The sequence below is a fragment of the Schistocerca nitens genome, chromosome 2, assembly GCF_023898315.1.
Source record: "Schistocerca nitens isolate TAMUIC-IGC-003100 chromosome 2, iqSchNite1.1, whole genome shotgun sequence".
NCBI lineage: Eukaryota > Metazoa > Arthropoda > Insecta > Orthoptera > Acrididae > Schistocerca > Schistocerca nitens.
This window is the reverse complement of record NC_064615.1, coordinates 192986264-193007872: the sequence shown is the minus strand read 5'-3', so window position 1 is coordinate 193007872 and position 21609 is coordinate 192986264. Positions and strand designations below refer to the sequence as shown.

Genomic DNA, 21609 nt, shown 5'->3' with positions numbered 1-21609 from the left:
CGCTGAAGACGACACGTCTCCATTCGTCCCTCCATTCACGCCTGTCGCGACACCACTGGAGGCGGGCTGCACGATGTTGGGGCGTGAGCGGAAGACGGCCTAACGGTGTGCGGGACCGTAGCCCAGCTTCATGGAGACGGTTGCGAATGGTCCTCGCCGATACCCCAGAAGCAACAGTGTCCCTAATTTGCTGGGAAGTGGCGGTGCGGTCCCCTACGGCACTGCGTAGGATCCTACGGTCTTGGCGTGCATCCGTGCGTCGCTGCGGTCCAGTCCCAGGTCGACGGGCACGTGCACCTTCCGCCGACCACTGGCGACAACATCGATGTACTGTGGAGACCTCACGCCCCACGTGTTGAGCAATTCGGCGGTACGTCCACCCGGCCTCCCGCATGCCCACTATACGCCCTCGCTCAAAGTCCGTCAACTGCACATACGGTTCACCTCCACGCTGTCGCGGCATGCTACCAGTGTTAAAGACTGCGATGGAGCTCCATATGCCACGGCAAACTGGCTGACACTGACGGCGGCGGTGCATAAATGCTGCGCAGCTAGCGCCATTCGACGGCCAAGACCGCGGTTCCTGGTGTGTCCGCTGTGCCGTGCGTGTGATCATTGCTTGTACAGCCCTCTCGCAGTGTCCGGAGCAAGTATGGTGGGTCTGACACACCGGTGTCAATGTGTTCTTTTTTCCATTTCCAGGAGTGTATATCTACATCTACATCTACATTGATACTCTGCAAATCACACCTAAGTGCCTGGCAGATGGTTCATTGGACTGCCTGCACAATAATTCTCGGTTATTCCACGCTCAAACAGCATACAGAAAAAGCGAACACCCGAATCTTTCTGTGCCAGCTCCGATTTTGCTTATTTTATTATGACGATCATTTCTCCCTATATAGGTTAAGTGTCAACAAAATATTTTCGCATTTGAAGGAGAAAGCTGATGACTAAAATTTCATGAGAAGATCCCACAGCAACGAGAAATTCCTTTGTTTTAACAATGTCCACCCCTAATCCCTTATCACATCCGCGACACTCTCTCCCTTATTTCTTGATAACACTAAACGTACTGTCCTCCTTTGAACATTCCTGATCTACTCTGTTAATCCTACCTGATAAGGATCCCACATAGTGTGGCAGTACTCCAACGGAGGATGGAAAAGTGTGGTGTAGACAGTCTCCTTAGTGGATCTATTGCATCTTCTAAGTGTTCTGCCAATACAACAGTCTTTGTTTCGCCTTTCTCACAACATTTTCTATGTGATCTTTCCAGGTTAAGTTGTTTGTGATTACAATTTCTAGGCAGTTAGTTGAATTTGTGGCCTTTAAATTTGATTGATTTATCATGTAACTGACATTCAACAGATTCCTTTTAGCACTCATGTAGATGATTTCACATTTTTCATTATTCAGGGTCAATTGCCAATTTTTGCACCATAAAGATATCTTTTCTAAATCTTTTTGCAATTTGTTTTGCTCTTCTGATGACTTTACAAGACAATAAAAGACAGCAATATCTGGAAACAACATAAGATAGCAGGTTACATTGTCTCCTAAATCGTTTTTATAGATAAGGAACAGTAGGGTAATGCCAGAAATCACTTCTGTTTTACTCAATGACTTTCCGTCAGTTACTACAAACTGTGACCTCTCTGATAGGGAATGACAAACCCAGCTGCATAACTGACATGATATCCCATAACCATGCAATCTGATTACAAGCTGCTTGTGAGGTATGGCATCAAAAGCCTTCTGGAAATCGAGAAATACAGAATCAATCTGAACTCCTTTGTCAATAGCACTCAACAATTTGAGTGTGTAAAGGGATAGCTGTATTTCACAAGGATGATGTTTTCTAAATCCGTGCTGACTGTGTGTCAATAGAGTTTTCTTCAAGGTAATTCATGATGTTCGAACACTATATACACTCCTGGAAATGGAAAAAAGAACACATTGACACCGGTGTGTCAGACCCACCATACTTGCTCCGGACACTGCGAGAGGGCTGTACAAGCAATGATCACACGCACGGCACAGCGGACACACCAGGAACCGCGGTCTTGGCCGTCGAATGGCGCTAGCTGCGCAGCATTTATGCACCGCCGCCGTCAGTGTCAGCCAGTTTGCCGTGGCATACGGAGCTCCATCGCAGTCTTTTAACACTGGTAGCATGCCGCGACAGCGTGGACGTGAACCGTATGTGCAGTTGGCAGTTGACGGACTTTGAGCGAGGGCGTATAGTGGGCATGCGGGAGGCCGGGTGGACGTACCGCCGAATTGCTCAACACGTGGGGCGTGAGGTCTCCACAGTACATCGATGTTGTCGCCAGTGGTCGGCGGAAGGTGCACGTGCCCGTCGACCTGGGACCGGACCGCAGCGACGCACGGATGCACGCCAAGACCGTAGGATCCTACGCAGTGCCGTAGGGGACCGCACCGCCACTTCCCAGCAAATTAGGGACACTGTTGCTCCTGGGGTATCGGCGAGGACCATTCGCAACCGTCTCCATGAAGCTGGGCTACGGTCCCGCACACCGTTAGGCCGTCTTCCGCTCACGCCCCAACATCGTGCAGCCCGCCTCCAGTGGTGTCGCGACAGGCGTGAATGAAGGGACGAATGGAGACGTGTCGTCTTCAGCGATGAGAGTCGCTTCTGCCTTGGTGCCAATTATGGTCGTATGCGTGTTTGGCGCCGTGCAGGTGAGCGCCACAATCAGGACTGCATACGACCGAGGCACACAGGGCCAACACCCGGCATCATGGTGTGGGGAGCGATCTCCTACACTGGCCGTACACCACTGGTGATCGTCGAGGGGACACTGAATAGTGCACGGTACATCCAAACCGTCATCGAACCCATCGTTCTACCATTCCTAGACCGGCAAGGGAACTTGCTGTTCCAACAGGACAATGCACATCCGCATGTATCCCGTGCCACCCAACGTGCTCTAGAAGGTGTAAGTCAACTACCCTGGCCAGCAAGATCTCCGGATCTGTCCCCCATTGAGCATGTTTGGGACTGGATGAAGCGTCGTCTCACGCGGTCTGCACGTCCAGCACGAACACTGGTCCAACTGAGGCGCCAGGTGGAAATGGCATGGCAAGCCGTTCCACAGGACTACATCCAGCATCTCTACGATCGTCTCCATGGGAGAATAGCAGCCTGCATTGCTGCGAAAGGTGGATATACACTGTACTAGTGCCGACATTGTGCATGCTCTGTTGCCTGTGTCTATGTGCCTGTGGTTCTGTCAGTGTGATCATGTGATGTATCTGACCCCAGGAATGTGTCAAAAAAGTTTCCCCTTCCTGTGACAATGAATTCACGGTGTTCTTATTTCAATTTCCAGGAGTGTATATTGCTGCATATCAACATTAATGATATGGGCCTGTAATTTAGTGGATTACTCCTACTGCCTTTCTTGAATATTTGTGTGACCTGTGCAACTTTCCAGTCTTTGGGTATGGATCCTTTGTTGTGTGAGTGGTTGCATGTGATTGTTAACTATGGAACTACTGCACCAGCATACTCTGAAAGGAACCTATCTGGTATACAGTTTGGATCAGAAGACTTGCTTTTATTACACAATTTAAGTTGCTTCATTACTCCGAGGATATTTACTTCTAAGTTACTCATCTTGGCAGATACTGTAGATACGAATTCGAGAATATTTACTCTGTCTTCTTTGGTGAGGAAATTTCAGAAGGCTGTGTTTAGTAACTCCCTTTACCAGGACTGTCATCAATAGTATTCCCATTACTATCGTGCAGAGAAAGCATTGACTGTGTCTGGCCGCTAGCATACTTTACATACGACCAGAATCTCTTTGGATTTTTTGCCACGTTTTGAGACAAAGATTTGTTGTGGAAACTACTGTAACTATCTTGCATTGAAATCCACATTAAATTTTGAGCTTCTGCAGGTCACGAATCTTGCGGACTTTGCATTCATTTGAATTTCGTATTTTTCTTTCATTGTTGTTGTTGTTGTTGTTGTTGTTTCTGCAACAGTATTCTGATTTGTTTTGTGTACCATTGGAGAATAGCTCTACTGTTTGTTAATTTGTTTAGTATAAATCTCTTAATTGCTGTCAATACTATTTCTTTCAATTCGAGCCACATCTGGTCTACACTTACATTGCTAATTTGGAAAGAGTGTAGATTGTCTCGCACCAAGCGAATTTTTATCCGTTTTTTTTTTTTAAAGATATATTTTTCATTTATTTTTGGAGGATTTAGGAGTTACACTATTCAGTTTCGCTACAACAACCCTGTGTTCACTAATCCCTGTATCCAGTTTGAAGCTCTTTATTAGCTCAGGATTGTTTGTTGCTAAGAGGCCAACTGTGTTTTCACAATTGTTTAATATTCGGTGGTCTCATGAACTAATTGCTCCAAACAATTTTCAGAGAATGTGTTTAGCACAATTTCTGATGTTGTTTTATGCATACATCTGTATTTAAACATGTATTTTCGCCAACACATTGAGGGTAAATTGAAGTCACAACTAACTATAACTGTATGAGTTTGGTACATTTTTGAAATTAGACTCAAGTTTTCTTTGAACCTTTCAGCAACTGTATCATCTGAGCTGTTAGATCAGTAAAGCGATCCAGTTATTATTTTATTCCCTTTGCTAAGAATGACTTGTACCCATACTAACTCACAGAAACAATCTGCTTCAATTTTGGTACAAGACAAGTTACTTCTAACAGCAACAAACATGACACCAGCGACTGTATTTAGCCTATCTTCCTGAACACCATTAGATTTTTCACAAAAAATTTGGTTGAACTTATTTCCAGCTTTAGTCAGCTTTCAGTGCCTGTAATGATTTGGGCATCAGCACTTCCTGTTAGCACTTGGAGATACAATATTTTCCCAACACAGCTACGACACTTTACAACTGTTATACCGATGATTCCTAGATCTACTTTCTTCCTGTGTTTGACCAGCACCCTTTGAGACTTAAGCCCTTCTTGTGTTTCCCAGAGACCCTCTAACCCAAAAACCCACCCAGTCCATGTAACACAGCCCTCACTACCTATGCACCTGTCTCTTGTGTGTAATGGACTCCTGCCTTATTTAGCAGAAACCAAAACTCTACCAACTTATGGCCCCAGTTGAGGAATCTGCAGCTCACATGGTCGGACAAGTATCAGAACCTCTGATTCTGGTAATATTAACCTTACACATTCCAGCAAATGAATTATTTCACACAGCAGAATGAGATTCACCATTACATTGTTAAACAAGGTTGTGGAATGATTTTTTTGTCCTCCTGAATAATTTATCAAATGTGAGTTGTCCCCTTTTAGAAATAAGTGATACAATTATTTTCTTCAAATGGTTTCAAAATTCTTTAGGATTCAACTAAATACAGATAGATAACATATGTATTTACCACTTGACAGCAGCCAGTCAACAAGCATAAAAAGTGTACAATTATTAATCCCTTTATTTAACAATATTTTTTTTTCAATTTATGTTCCAAAAAATTAAAGTTTTTTTTAATGGATGACATTACGTACAGCTATATAAGACAGATTTTAAACAAAATTATGAAAATCACAAATAATAAAATCCTGTGTATACTTGTACACTGGACTTTGACTAAAATATCCTGAAACTTGAAGTAATTTTTTTAGTTTCTGGATAGCTATGAAGTCTAAACTATGTATTTTAAAATGGTTTCTTGTGAACATAAATCTTGGAGGAGCTGCCTGGAGCACAGTAGATGCATTTATATTATACCACTTATGAGCACTTGTCACTCAAATGACAAAATTTCATCACTTTCAGTCTCTAATGAAGTAACATCATATTCTTCTTCACTTTCTGAGCTACTAAATTCTATGTCAAACTCCGTCCTTTTTTTGAAAGCACTGCCAAAACAACAATGTAGGAGAGAGTCTGAGAGCACACATTTTGTTGCAGAGTATCCAAAGCTGCACACAGTAAAGATGACATCCAGGCTACAAATGTAATACCTGATGCTGTCTAGCAGCCAAACACTTAACTATCAGTGCTGAAATAGATACAAGTAGGGTTTTATTTTTCTGAACGTCTTTCTTAAGCCGCCTGAGATAATCTGGGTTTAAAGTTTGTATCAAAACAATAAAAACAAGACAACAAGGGCTTTTAAGTTAAGGGGCTAAATTTTCAGAATAATATGTTTTGGGTAATGTGGAGAAATAGAAGACTGTACACTTACTAGGATACCAAAGAGGAAGACAGAATGAATCCCAGGACATGAGGGAGAAAACAGTACAGACTGAGCAACTGTGAGTAACTTAACAATCTGAAGTTTGCAGAAACAGTTCACATCTTGTATGGTGCTGTCATTCACAGGAAAACATACAAAACATTGTTTTTACCCTCAGCTGCTTTCATACGTCATACATGTACACTGGGTCTGACTTACCTGGCTCTCAAGGAATGTAATGAGAGTGTACGCTGTAAGAGCCAGGCCCTTGGCTGCACCGCCCTGCATGGCACTGTGGCTGACCTTGCCCACTTCTGGGAAGCTGCCGTCAGAAGCCTGGTTGTTTGACAACCATCGCAAAGCCTCCTCTATCACTCTGTCTTCCACAGGCACATATGACATTGCCTGACTGAATGATTTTGTTACATAAGCTGTCAGCCTGCAAAATAATAATTCCCCAAATTACTACAAGCACTTGCTCTTTATCTAAATGTAATTTACCTATTATCCTAATAACTTAGTCTACAGGTTCTCAAAATGTAGTGTCACAGTATTTTTTAACATAAAAGGTTATTATAGCACCACCCATATTTAAAGCATTCTTTCATTCTGAAATGCAGCTCATGGTTAAGACTTCCTAACAGATTAAAAATGTATGCGGAACTAGGACTCAAAACCAGAACCTTGTCCACTTGCTGCCAATGCTATTACCAAGTGAGCTGTTCTTTAATGAGTTGTGACCACACTGTCAGACATTCAGTACTGGCAATAAAACTCGCTTCTACTTTCCGAACTTCACAGATGCCCTCCCAAATAATTTACTCAACTAGCACTCTCAAAAGAAAGGGTGTAGTTGAAGACTGACTCAGCAACAGCACCAACTTCAAGCTGTAGGATTGGGTCAGAGTCACACTTGGAAAGCTAAGCTCGTAAGAGCACTGCCTGCAAAAGGCAAGGTTTCAGAAGAAAGTCCTGATCTGTCACACAACGTATCAAGACAATACACACTCCACTGCAGTGAAAGATTCATTACAGAAACAACCCATAGGCTGCGGCTATGCATTTCTCCACAGTATCTTTTTTTCCTAGACTGCTAGTCCAACACGGTATTACTGAGAACTTCTGTGAATTTTGGAAAGTAACATACTGGTACAGGCAAAATTTATGTTGTCAGAGAAAGTCATAACAAATACTTGACCAGCTCAGTCAATAAGAACATTATCCACTAGTGGCAACATTCTCAGTCTGAACCTAGCTTCTATGATTCAAAAGAATATAGTCAATGATATACAGTATTTCTGTTTGGTAGTAGGTTCAACACTTTCGTTTCCCTGTGCCAAGTGCTGTTCTAATTCCCAAGAGTTTAAATCCCAAGAGTTTAAAACTGTGCACAACATCAGGACTATTCTGGACCTCACCTTACTGGCCACAGGCAATGCTCTTGCGACCAAGAAACTGTACACACCTCACCACCCACTTCATAGCTTCCATCTGCCATTATCTATTTTGCTTAGTGCACAGAAGCTCCTTTTGCCAGACTAGCAACTCTGGGAAGAGGGATGTGGCGGACAACGGTTCGGCCACAGCTTACAGGTTGGTTTCAGTGAGAAGTTTCCACTCTGCACCAAAGTGTACACTGTTTTAAAATTTCTTGGCGTATAAAAATTGTGGATCTGGTTAGCTGAGGAGGTAAGAGAGTTGTCAGCAAAATCTTAGGAACAAGGTCTGAGCAACAAATAGGCATACAGGTTCAATCTTTCAGTATATTTTATAACAGTAAATATTTTATAGCAAAGTGAAAGTTTCATGCAGCACTGAAAGATGTGCTTCAAAGTATCCAGATCTGAGCTGTAATGTATTACAGGCAGGACTGCCCACTGAACTTTTGCAAAGTGATTCAAATCAGCAGACGTCCTTCAACATTATTACATGCTTTTCTTCCATGTGAAACTGCCCGAGCTTTTATCCAGTACGAGTTGAGCAAATTATGAAGTACCTGGCACAAAGTAAGTTGACAGATAGTTGCATAATCATCTCTCCTATTATGAACACAGCATTTTTTTCCTTGTTTCTGGAGTCGTAAACTCAACATCACACAGGATTTATCCTTGGAGCCTATTACCAGTGGACTGAGCCCTACAGCTGCACTGCTGACTCATCAAGCATACTTGACTGAGTCTGAGAACACCTTGCCCATCAGAGATACGTGAGATACGTGTGTTGTTCACTATGTTCGAAATATATGTAAGTGAAGACACAAATGTGAATGGTAAGTCCTTGTACAGATGCCTGGATCTTTGTAACAAACATACACAATATTTTGACAACAGACTGAAATGTCACCAAGAGGCATGCTAAGGGACTGATGGCTGGGGAGTCTCTCTTCATACCTGTAGACATCTCCCACTCATTCCAAATGCCTACTAGTGGACCAGGCATTAGGTCCCAGGTCCATGCCAAGGCACCGTTCTTGACTCAACGCCATTCTGTCTAACAATCCTAGCAAGGCAAACTGCAAATTATAAGACAGACATTGGAACACTGGAGGTTCTGGAAAGAGAGGAAGAGAGCCAACATGGCACTGGGGCTGCTAGTTATGTGGAAGAAGTGGGGGACACCCACAGTTATAAAGGGACACTGATCCCCCCCCCTTCCTGATATCAGCCTGCCAACACACGTGATTGTGAAAACTCTTTCTGTTTTTGAAATGTTGCACCACAACAACACAGCCAATTGCCTGAGAACTTTTCAATCATGATATACATTGTGGAAAAACTGAAGAAACCCATCAAAAAGATAGAAGTATTTTCAGTCACAATGAGTCACCTTTTACAACTGAGTGTCTGCAGCGGCGCATTATTGTACAAGTCTGAAACTTTGGATGTTCATCTGAAATATTTCACGATTTCAATGAAACTAGTAATTGCTTTGGATTGTTGTAGTCCTCAGTCCAAAGACTAATTGGTGCTGGTTTCTGTTGTAGGAGTGTCTTCATAGTTGTGTAACTACTGCAACCTAGATTCACTTTTACCTACATATTATACTCAAACCTTTGTTTCCCTCTACAACTGGTTCACATCCCTCCACTTCTAACATCTGCCCCCCACTCCCTTCATCGTCTTCTATCCTCATCCCCACTACAGGTGGGTCTCTCTGATCTTGCGTTCTAAGTGACCTCTCCTTTCTTTTTAATCTTGCCAAGCTCCCCCTCTCTCCTCCCTCCCCAATGAAGGTACAGTTTCCAGAATGAATTTTCTCTCTGTAGCTGATTGTGCGATTATCTGAAACTTCATAGCAAGTTAATACTGTGTGCCAGACTGGGACTCAAACATGAGACCCCAGCTTGAGATCTGGTTTGACTCACAGTGAAAATTAATTTAGGGAACAATCCCCTACACCGTGGCTAAGCCATGTCTCTGCAATATCCTTTCTTCCAGGAGCGCTAGTCCCGCATCACATGCAGGAGAAGTTCTGTAAAGTTTGGAAAGCAGGTGAGAGATAATGGCAGAAGTGAAGGTGTGAGAGCAGACCGTGAGTCATAGCCTATTTGGATGCTCAGTCAGTAGAACACTTGCCTTCTTGTCTGTGCTACTTGTTGTCCACTTCTCACCTCAATATAAGGGTGCACTCCACACAAATACTTTCAGAAATACTCCCTAACACTTAAATTCATATCAGAGTTAAAAAATTTAATGTTTCCTCACTATTGCTAGTCTACATTTTGTAACCCCTTTACTTTTGCTGTTATCAGTCACGTTACAGCTGAAATAATAAGAGTCATGTAATACCTACAGTGATTTCCTAAATTATGAATAAATCATTACATATCTTTGTTAACTACTGCAGAAGACTTCCTTCACAGTTTGGATACAAAGGTCAGTGAAACTGCTCAGAAACCATTGGTTATCAGAAACAACATGCAATACTGAACAATGGAAAGTCGAGGTTGGAACATTGACAAGCCTTTCACAATTGTTAACGTGCAATTTTGTTTAGTGTAGTCCAAATAATGCCATTATTAGCCAGTGGAGAAATGGATGTTGGGTTTGTGATACATCGAATTGTGGTACATGTAGTGGCACTTGCTTAGTTGTGGAGGAGGAGGAGATTAGTGTTTAACGTCCCGTCGACAACGAGGTCATTCGAGACGGAGCACAAGCTCGGATTAGGGAAGGATGGGGAAGGAAATCGGCCGTGCCCTTTCGAAGGAACCATCCCGGCATTTGCCTGAAGTGATCTAGGGAAATCACGGAAAACCTAAATCAGGATGGCCGGACGCGGTATTGAACCATCGTCCTCCCGAATGCGAGTCCAGTGTGCTAACCACTGCGCCACCTCGCTCGGTGCTTAGTTGTGAATGTGGTGAACAATTAAGGACTAAATGTGTCATGACAATAAATCAGGAGTAGTGTATTGGTATTTCAGGACTTGTGCAACAAGGAAACAAATACCGCTTTGCATAATGATTAGAAGAAGACAGTAAGATGGATTTGCTGGACTCGTCCCCTCAAAGACCCAACCTAAGCCTTATGGATCATCTTTAGATATAAATTCATCATCAACAGTGTGCAAGATCAATTCCGCATGGAAAAAAATTCATCTCCAGTGTATCAGAACTAACACATGAAAACAAACTGAGGTGTCAGTTTAAAAATATTTTGAAGGCAGCCACACCAATAAACATACTACTTCACAGGGTTTGTAGTTAATACCACAGAATCATTTACATGTACCTGTAACAGTTAGTCAGTGAACCTTAAATCAAGAAATAACTTGCATTTTGACACTGCACCAGTGTACATTCTGGCATAATAACAAACAATGCCCTCCAAAGTAGGTCCTGAATTGAGTAGGCAAAGAGATTTCATGCCACTTAATTTCAATATCACTTAATTAACAGTAATATCTGCTTGATAACATAGAGGGAATTCCATATTTTGTTACAAGATACAAGCAGCTTTTACAAACCATGTGCTTCCATGCTGGTCACTGTTGCCAAATGCACTGAAGGAACCATCATCACGGCGGTATGTAAGCTCTTGTTGATAGCCTTTTTCCATGTATTTCAAAGCTTTGGTTTCGACAGCAGGTGTCAGCTGGTCTGTGTTCTGAAACAATCAGATGTAATTTACTATTCAATTTTCTTATAAGGTACTCCTTTCCCAATACATACAGAAAGGATCTACTCAATATTAAAATGACAGTAGCATAATAGTGAGTATATGTGAAATTCAGAGTTTGTGTTTTTTCGTACTGTTGCTTGTTAGATGGCAGATTAGAACAATAAGTTAACAATGAGATGAACTGGGCTCTAGATTTTTATATGTACATTCTGTAGTTATAAATCTGCCTTTCTCCTGGTCTGTGTTCTGAAACAATCAGACGTGATTTACTATCCAATTTTCTTATAAGGTACTCCTTTCACAACACATACAGAAAGGAGCTACTCAATATTAAAATGACAATAGCATAATAATGAGTATATGTGAAATTCAGAGTTTGTGTTTTTTCGTACACACACACACACACACACACACACACACACACACACACACACAAGAGAGAAAGAGAGAGAGAGAGAGATTAGCATACTTACCCTCTGTGCCTGGAATCTGTAGGAAGACCATATGTATCATAGCATCAAACACAGGAAATGTTAAACTTGGCTAGTTAATTTTCATGTGATATGTGGTTATCACTGGAGTGAAGAAGGTTTTTCTTTGTATACACTACACTCCAAATAAATGTAAATGGCATATGGTGTCTTAACAGTACTATTAAAGGCTACCATCTCTGATTTAACAGTAAAGTATTCTAGCCAAGGCACAGCAACAAGTTCCTGTCTTATCAGAATAAAATAGTGGCTCATCATTTGGAATTGCTGCTCTTGTATTTCCCATGTTTATAATTAAAATTTTTGGATATAAGGCCCACCCGATACACAACAACACTGTATTTTTATGTGCCCCAAACACGATTCAGCACCTCTATGCCATTTTCAGTGTTTCTTTTATCGAATCTTAATTTACATTACATGTGTTTACATTACATGCTTATACGGGGTGTTCAAAAAGTCTCCCTGCAGTGCTGTATGACTGATAGCAGCGCGTGCCGTATGCCGCAGTGAATATACCGAAATGAAACTCAGTGAAATAAAAGTTAATTTATTGAATATTCATTTTTGCTTACAACTTTTCACATTAAATGTTGAAAGTGACCCCCCTGTGGTTGAATACACAATTCAATTCATCTAATCATGTTTCCAAACATAAGCTGTAACATTTCTTCTGTAACAGAAGCAGTGAAAGTGGATATAGCAATTTTCAATTCATCGATGGATTTTGGTCTTTTTATTGACAGTTGCTTTCGCTGCACCCCGGAAGAAAAAGTCAGGTGGTGTTAGGTCAGGCAATCGTGGGGGCCCAAAGTCCCTGTGAAATTATGCGATCACCAAAAACATAAGCAAGTAGTGACATTGAAACGCAAGCTGTACACGCGGTTGCACCATCTTGTTGAAAATAATCGTTCAGTATTTCACTTAACTAGAGATGGGGGATCCGCTCATGAATTGTTTTATAGAGTAGAATCTTTCAAAGAAGTGAACAATCAGTGATTCAGAAAAAAAGAACGGTAGCTCCAAACGTTTCACACAGCAGAGAGAGAGAGAGAGAGAGAGAGAGAGAGAGAGAGAGAGAGAGAGACGGAGCATATCAGGGGGGCCTCTGCTGGTCAGAGCACACTGCACGCCACACAACACAGCCGGCGCCGGCCTCTGCCCTGCTTCTGCCCTGGCTGCCTGCATTGTGCAGTGCCCCATTGGATTTTGTGTTTCACATATGCCGTGCCGTCTCTGTGCTTCCCTTGCCGCGTGCAGTGTCTGGCCGCTGGCGCACCTTAACTTAGCATCGCACTCCGTCGGCGATCGTTTCAGTCGCACGTCCTGCCCTCTGGGCGGTTGATGCGAGCAACAGGACAGAGAGCCTCCTAGCGGAGAACATAAGAACTACTTGCAACAACCTGCTCGCAAGGGAATGGACGATTTGGCTCAGAGAGGGTGAGTGGTGGCCGCTCACCGCTTCCCCCACCCTCGGAACTCGCCCGCTCAACGCTCACCCCACCGTCCTCGACTCTAGCCAGAGCGTTGAGCAAAGCAACTCAGGTATCACTCTGGTCTCTGCGGTCTTAGCTCGCGCAGCAATACAGCTCGCGGCTCGACCAGCTTGACTAAGCGCCCCTGCATCGGAGTTCGTCTATTCTGGATATTGTTTTTCGTACTAATACCGATATGTATATTACATAATTATGTTATGTATACATCATTTGTTTTTATTTTATTTTTATTTGTTTAAACTGATCAGATGAGGTTCCTGACGACTCCTCTTACTATAGGATTTTTTATTATGGACACTCGAATTTACACTTTAATTACGAGCGAACCAATAAACGTATCGCAAAATGTGATACACCAATATTTTCCTTGTTTTATTCTGCATAAGGCTATATGCAGCACTTTGGTCTTACAGTCAAATTTATATTTTTTTTCTAATTGTAGTACGGATTTTGCGATTTTGGGCGTCTTCGGAAGGAAATGTTCACTTTAAAAATATATGGCTTGGGATGTATTTGTACGAGGTTAATGAAATTTTAATACATTATAGCCAAATACATTGTTAATGTAAATCTCAAGTTACAACATTTTCCGATCACCCAAAAAACCACGATAGTGCAAAATAAATCGATAATCAAAAACTTTGTCATATCGTGGAAATTTCAATAAACAATACAAACTTCTTACTCATTATCTGTGTTACTTCAAAATAGGATCAAATAAGATCAAAATACAGGTATAGTACTGGAATAAACCAAGTTTAAAGGGCAATGTGCTCAAAAAAATGGTTCAAATGGCTCTGAGCACTATGGGACTTAACATCTATGGTCATCAGTCCCCTAGAACTTAGAACTACTTAAACCTAAGTAACCTAAGGACAGCACACAACACCCAGCCATCACGAGGCAGAGAAAATACCTGACCCCGCCGGGAATGGGCAATGTGCCTTCCATTTATTTTCTATTGTGAATGAGTGGTGAGTCATGAAAAAGACCTAGCTCATTTCAGGGAGTGAACAGTTCGGATCCGATCTATGAAAAGAACAGTTTTGCCCATCTCTACACTTAACACAAGTTCTGCTATGAATGGGTACAGAATATCACTGCACTATCATTGTGCGTTTATTGTTTTGTTGAAAAACCCAGGCAGGCAAACAATCATATGGCACTGCGGAGGGACTTTTTGAACAACTCGTACAAGACCTTTTGTACAATTTCAGGTACTGGTAGCTTGTCTTGTTTTGGTTTCGCAAATTCTTTTCCTTTTGCTCTCTCATGAGTTATTGAGAGACAGCACACACAAGTGATACACATATTTTGTATAATTTTGTTAGTAGTGAACACTTTTCACTTCACCAGAACACAGTGTAAGCTTTGTTATCCATGAAGTTTACACTGTGTTTTGATGAAGTGAAGTAAAGTTTACACTGTGTTTTGGTGAAGTGAAAAGTTTCATTACAAATGAAATTCTACAAAATACATGTATTATCGTGTGTGCCTCTCAACAACTCATGAGAACGCAAAAGAAAAAGGATCTGCCAAAGCAAAACATGACAAGCTACTAGTACAGGATAATGTGCAAATGGCCTATGTAAGAATGTAATGTAAAATTAAGATTCAATAAAGAAAACCCACGAGGATGGCATGGAGGTGCTGAAACATGTTTGGGTCACTTGAAAAAACAGTGTTTTTGTATGTCAGGTGTACCTTATAGAAAATAAAATACTGGCTGTCCCTATACCAAAAGTGATACAACATGGGGTCTCAAACTTTAAAAAATAAATAAATAAAACATAAAAGGAAAAGAAAAGCCAGACTATGAAATGATGAATGGAACATGACATTACACAGACACTCAAAATAATTCAAGCATTGAGCCAACCCAACTTTTGGTTTCTCTAGCACGACAATGTTGAAGCACATCAATAATAATAATAATAATAATAATAATGAATAAAGTTACTGACAGCATTAACTACTTTGTTTCTGAGTACCCTCCATATTGTCACTCTTTTATACCAAACATGTGCCTAATTTCTACATGTCAAAAAGATGAAAATATCTGTAAACAAATATCCAGTTAGATCTTGACAGGACTCAAAGAGGTGCAAAAATTGGCAACTTACTTCAAATGTTCAAAAATGTAGAACTGTGCACTTTATAAGCATAAAAACATTCTCCCACTATTACAACATTTGTGAGTCACAAATGGAGTCAACTGATTCATAGAACTACCTGTTTGTTACGAGTTAGTGAGGATATGAAAGGCTATGAAATGAAATGATCAGATGGGCCCAATCAGAGGTAAAACAGCTGAAGACTTGGGTAAGTTGGTAGGATTATTTGGAAAGTGGATTCAATCTATAAAGGAGACTAAACACCCACGCATGCATCTTAGAGTATTGCTTGAATGTGTAGCAAGTGTCTATTCTAAAAAAGTTGGGGGTGAGATGGGGGGTATTTGGGGTTCATGACCCAACCCCTCAAAGTTTTGGAGAAGAGTTTATATTTTTACTTACAACAATTTCCAAATTTCGAAGCTAACTCATGGAGAATAGAGCGTAAGAGTCTCAAAAATGAAAAGGAATTCAGTCCATGTTTAATGCAGGGTACTTTTCAGTTACTCGTGGTAGAAGCTGGTCATTTGGACAGGCTTGCAGACTAGCCAGCTGTGGAGAACATTCCAGCTAGGTAAAGGTACATTTGCACAGGCTGACCTACCTGCTGTCAACAGCAAATATTTCATGAATCGACAGGCAGAACTGGCAAACCACACGAACTTGAGTATGGGATGACAGAAAGGGGAAGACACTCCACTAAGAAGAGAGGGCAGAGAAAACAGGAAGAAAAGAGGAAATGAGAGAGAGAGAGAGAGAGAGAGAGAGAGAGAGCTGACTTCACTGAATATAGGTGGAAACAACTTAAAGGAACAGGATTCCCCTCATTCATACATAGTGCGGACCAGTATTCAAAATCTTGGTATTTAAAGAAATACTGATAATTACTGTGAGTGTCCACTTTGACTTCAAATTATGAAATTATCAAAGTTGTACGATTTTGTTGCTATTATAGTTTTTGAAATTAATTGTGTGACACATATACTTTTCAAATTTTCAGGTGTATGCTTTTCTAAACCCATAGTTATCTGAATCACAATTTCTTGGGTGTTATGCTAAAGTAAGTATTATTCACTAGTGTACACAAATTATTATTATTATTATTATTATCATCACACTGAAATCTTTTACATATTTTAGGCTGATTAAACAATTCACACTCATCGTATTAAAACATTTGTATATTATTTTTACAGTTCACATTATTATTATTAAAATCATACCCAAGCCACCTGGGTCCTTCCCTCCTCCAACAGCTTTTCTGAGCAACCCAGATGGGAGTTAACCTTACAACACATTCTCCACTCCCGTAATTATATTGGCCGCAACCTACAGTAACACACTGTCCCCACACCCTCCACCCAACAGTTTCCACCCCCTCTGTCCTATCATCTCCTCCCTAATCTCATCTCCCACCTTGTTTATTTGCAGCCCTCTGCTGATGTACCCACCCACATTTCCCCAGTCCTCTCCTTTTTTTCCCACCTCCCTGCCTCACAACCTCCTGAAGCTGTGCCTGTTGGCAATCTAGTCCCTGTACACTCTACCAGACGGCATTCATCTCTCTCCCCACCCATACACTACTATCCCTTCCCCTTCTCCATCCCATCCTCTCCATATTACTGCTTGCATCCCATGTGAAGTTGCATTCCGGCCCAAGATGATGGAGTTGGCGGTCATGTGTGTGGGTGAGGTGTGCTTGCATGCATAAATGTATGTGTGTGTGTGTGTGTGTGTGTGTGTGTGTGTGTGTGTGTGTGTGTTGTGAATAGTGCTGTGACCAGAAGCTATATGTGAGTGCATTTTAGTTGTGCCTGTCTGTAAGTTAACGTGTCTTCTTTACGGTACAAAGAAATCTGTCTTTTCCTACACTGTTCATACCCACCTTTGGTACATTGAAAATGGGTGTGATGACAAGTTATATTTCGTGGTGAGGGCAGACTGAGACAGTAATGAACTATGAGACTAAAATATAACTGTACTGCAAAACATCCTTACAAGCTTTTGTCATAACCTGTGAACCACTGAAATAGCAATATACACACACGATTTGTCCAATACTTACAGCATCATTGTAAAATGGTCAATACAGAATTTTAAAGTACAATAACATACCAGATTTGGCACTATCATTCTAAAATCTTCAAATCTTAAACTTATATGTTATCTACATGCCAATACTTATAATAAAAGTTGCATACTAACCTTGAGATATTCCATTACAACAATGTTGGGTACAAAATTCAACATATTCTGCTCACCACAGCCATATGGCATCTTAATGAGTTTGTCAAGATTGAAAATACTAGGTCCCAATATGTCACCTGCAAAACATTATGTATCTTTACTCACCATTATAGATAACACTGCATTTTTTAAATATTATCACAAAGGCTAGCATAAAACATCACTTTTACAAAACACAAATTTTTTAAAACAAAAGTGCTTACACTCATGTAAATACAAAAATACCAATTTGCTGGATGTAATGGTATTACCCGTACTGGCAAATTTTCAAAGACAGTTTAGTATTAAAACAAAACTGGAGCAGAAGAAATTTAGGTAACTGACTAACAATTTCACCTAAAATATTTACTGGAACAAAAGCTACATGTTTGCACTTGCTACATTTCCTATCACCTTTTTGACTCAGCTTTCAGAGTTTTATGCCTGTGAATCCCAATTAACTGTAAAATTTATAGTTCACTTCTAATGTAAAACCCACTTAGTTTATACTATTCACAATGGGATCATCATTGCAAGTATCATGGCTAATTAACAATAAGACCACCAATCACAAGGCACTCTGTTACCACTTGATAATGGCCAACAACCATTAGCCAAAAGCTTGTAGATGTATAATCATTTGACACTGCTGGCAGCCTGTGAAGATTTATTCAGTCATATTATTGTAAGACTATGCATTCATACATAAAGTTATCTTCTGTCTAAGATCTTTGAACTATATTATAGTTGTACAGCACTTGTTGTACAGTTGTTTTTTGATGAGACATAGTGCATAGTGATAAACACTGCAACTAAATGGCAATGGAATTTGAAGCTGTCAGATCTTTACAGAAACACCACCCATACAGCTACATGAACCAAGCTCCAGTGCCAAGCAGTATACTCTAAACTTCTATATGCCTAACTTGAAGATGAGCTTCAAATTAAAAACTACTTAATGAAAAAATATACACCATTAGTGACTGGACACGACTATCTATGATAATTTATTCAAGTAAAATGCGGTCATGATATCCAACAGACCCACAATGAATAAACTTATCAATAAAGTTGTATTTATCATCACATTCTTTGTACCACTCATACAAGTACAAAAAGCTTGTAGGAAAGAACAACTGACAAAGTTGCCATCAATTCAATGGATGTGAGGGCATGTTGAGCACTACACAACTTTACTTGGCATAGTCCCACTGCAGATAGTAAGCCAGTAAGCCTTTACCTTCTTTGAACTGACTTATCCAGCCACAATTTGCTACAGGATCTGAACCACAGGTTAATTCCCCCACCCCCCCCCCTCCCCCAACCTCATAGATACCACAAACAACATGAAATTGTACATCTTCATTTGTAGCACTTACCGACAGCTGAAACCTCAATTTGCTCTGACCCTGGAACTGAACTTCTAGGAATCTCTAATGTGACATTGGTTTTGTGACTGTTGGTGCTTCTTAGATCAATGAAGAATGCTTTATTTCGGTACTGTGTCTCCCCTTCAGCCTGAAACAAAAAAAAGTAATAACAGACATTTAGCACAGCAATGTTGTGCCAACATGATCAGAACAGTTCTTTCACTGAAATCTATGAATCATCTCTAAGTAAAATGAGGCAAATAATCATTATACACAAATATACACAGGAAAACTAAAGCTTAAGTACAGTAAGAAGGTTGCAGTACTTGTGCAACAATGAAGAGTTTTCCAAAGTATAGGTTAGTGTGCAGAGCTGCATCAAACTAGTCTTCTCACAGAAGACAACAACAACAACAACAACAACAACAACAACAAAACTTATACACCTGCCTCTCAACTGTAGATGTCATCTTTCTTTACAAAAGCATGAAGGCTTTCAGTAACACTGTCAAATAACCTCAACTCGCTACTTCCTATCCTAGCATCACTACCCTGAATTCCTACAGTCAGATTTAAGTGTGACACCAAAAGCCATCAAACAGAGCGGCTACTTGGACTTGGAAGCAAAATTTCCTGGGAATTCCAGTTGCGAGGATGTAGATGGTGTCAAGAAGATCCTCAGAAATCAATGGAGAAGAGGAGAGTGTGAGTGTGAGCATTCCACAATAATGACTTTTCTTTCCTCTCAGCTCACCTGCATATCAACAATAACGATAAGCAGTAGTTTAAGCACAGTTTTCAAACATCAATAATTTATATGGAATAATGTTCATATAATTAACACATTTTGAAATACTAAGTATTTTAAAATTTGTGACTTATAAAACTCAATAAAATTCAATTTCAATGCTCGAGTGTTTAAGATCCGTACCAGGTCAGACTGAAGGAAGACATCGAAGCAATTCAGTGGGGGGTAGGGGGGGGGGGCTGCTAGACTTGTTATTGATAGGTTCAAACAAAACATAAGTGTTACAGAGATGCTTTGGGAACTCAAACAGGAATCCCTGGAGGGAAGGTGACATTCTTTTTTGGGAAACACTATTAAGAAAATTTAGAGAACTGGCATCTGAAGCTGACTGCTGAAAGATTCTGCTCCCGTCAACATACATCACACATAAAGATTGCGAAGATAAGATACACAAAATTAGGGCTCATATGGAGATGTACAGACAGGCGTTTTTCCCTCGCTCTATTTGCAAGTGGAACAGGAGAGGAAATGACAAGTAGTGGTACAGGGTACCCTCTGACACACATCTTATGGTGGCTTGAAGATTATCGATGTAGATGTAGGTTAAAAATGCAGAATTTCCTGAGATTTTATGAAATTCCTTAGGATTTCCCTAATTTTTCCAGGTAAAATATATTTTCTTGAGAATGCCTTTTATGAAATTCCTTAGGATTTCCCTAATTTTTCCAGGTAAAATATATTTTCTTGAGAATGCCAAGTTTTCCATAAGAATTGTCACCCTGTCAAACGATAAGATTGTATATTGGTTTCCACACTTCACAACAGTTCCCACTATCTTCCATATATTCTCTACAATGTTTTCAGTCCACTTCTTAGAGCATCATTAAGCCTATATGTTTGAAGAGTATGAGCAGTTGAGATCCTATATGTGGAACACCAATGCCACACCAAGCAGGGTCAACTCAGTATATCTGCAGTCATTAACACCTATGCGGAGTTCAGGCATTCCGTGAATTACGAGGAGAAGAAAATCTTGGCTCAACTTCACAGGTTGTAGGACAGTTTGATCAGGGAAAAAATTAAGATCAAACTGATGGTGGGTAGGGTCCTTAGCAATAGAGAAACTAACTACCATCCTGGCTCAGTTTGGGATCCGGTATAACTGAAGTAGCAACAATGCCTGCATATACACACGGTGAGTTGAGTTTCCAATTCTGGAAATGAAGCAAGCATTTCTTCAGCACTGTACATGGCAGACATAAAAAATGTTGACCGTCCTGCTGGGAGTGGATGTGAATTTACTGCAGAGTGCCAAATGCAGTGACATGGCCCAGGGGTGAGGTTATGAACCTGTTCAGATGATTTACAGAATCCATCTGAATCCATGGCAGCTACAGGGGGTGGATGGCAAACTGAACATTTTCAGTTCTTCAGGAAGACTTCAGGAAGACCACAAGAGGGCCACAAGAGAGGTCAGAGGTCACCAGTAAAAGCAAGAGCAATTCCCTTGAGAGCTAAGTGTATCAGAGCATATAATGATAACAACAACGTATGTTGTCAAGATATTGTCCCAGTCAGGCACCAGCATGCAGCTGAATGTACAGGAAGATATCAATAATAATAATAATAATAATAATAATAGTAATAATACCCGTGGAGGCCCGGGAAAAGAATAGGCCTCCGGTATGTTCTGCCAGTCGTAAAAGGAGACGAAAAGAACAAACCACTAATAGGGCTAACCCCCCTTTTAGTGTGATTAGTTGGTTCAGGACAGAACTAAAGAAGCCTCGGACAAGTGCCGTCATGGTCGGGGACGACGCTGGAACCCTA

At 40.8% G+C, this 21609-nt stretch overlaps 1 protein-coding gene across 4 annotated transcripts in view; it reads right to left on the bottom strand.

Annotated features, from left to right (window-relative positions):
* The window catches only part of LOC126235881 (CD109 antigen-like), a 565987-nt gene that overhangs the window by 43162 nt on the left and 501216 nt on the right, over nucleotides 1-21609 (bottom strand). For all 4 annotated transcript variants that reach the window (XM_049944806.1, XM_049944808.1, XM_049944805.1 and 1 more), the window contains exons 19-22: nucleotides 19041-19179; nucleotides 17641-17759; nucleotides 11180-11319; nucleotides 6431-6650 (exon numbers count right to left, since the gene is read on the bottom strand). In XM_049944806.1, the coding sequence (XP_049800763.1) occupies nucleotides 6431-6650; nucleotides 11180-11319; nucleotides 17641-17759; nucleotides 19041-19179 (618 nt within the window). The remainder of the gene's footprint in view (nucleotides 1-6430; nucleotides 6651-11179; nucleotides 11320-17640; nucleotides 17760-19040; nucleotides 19180-21609) is intronic.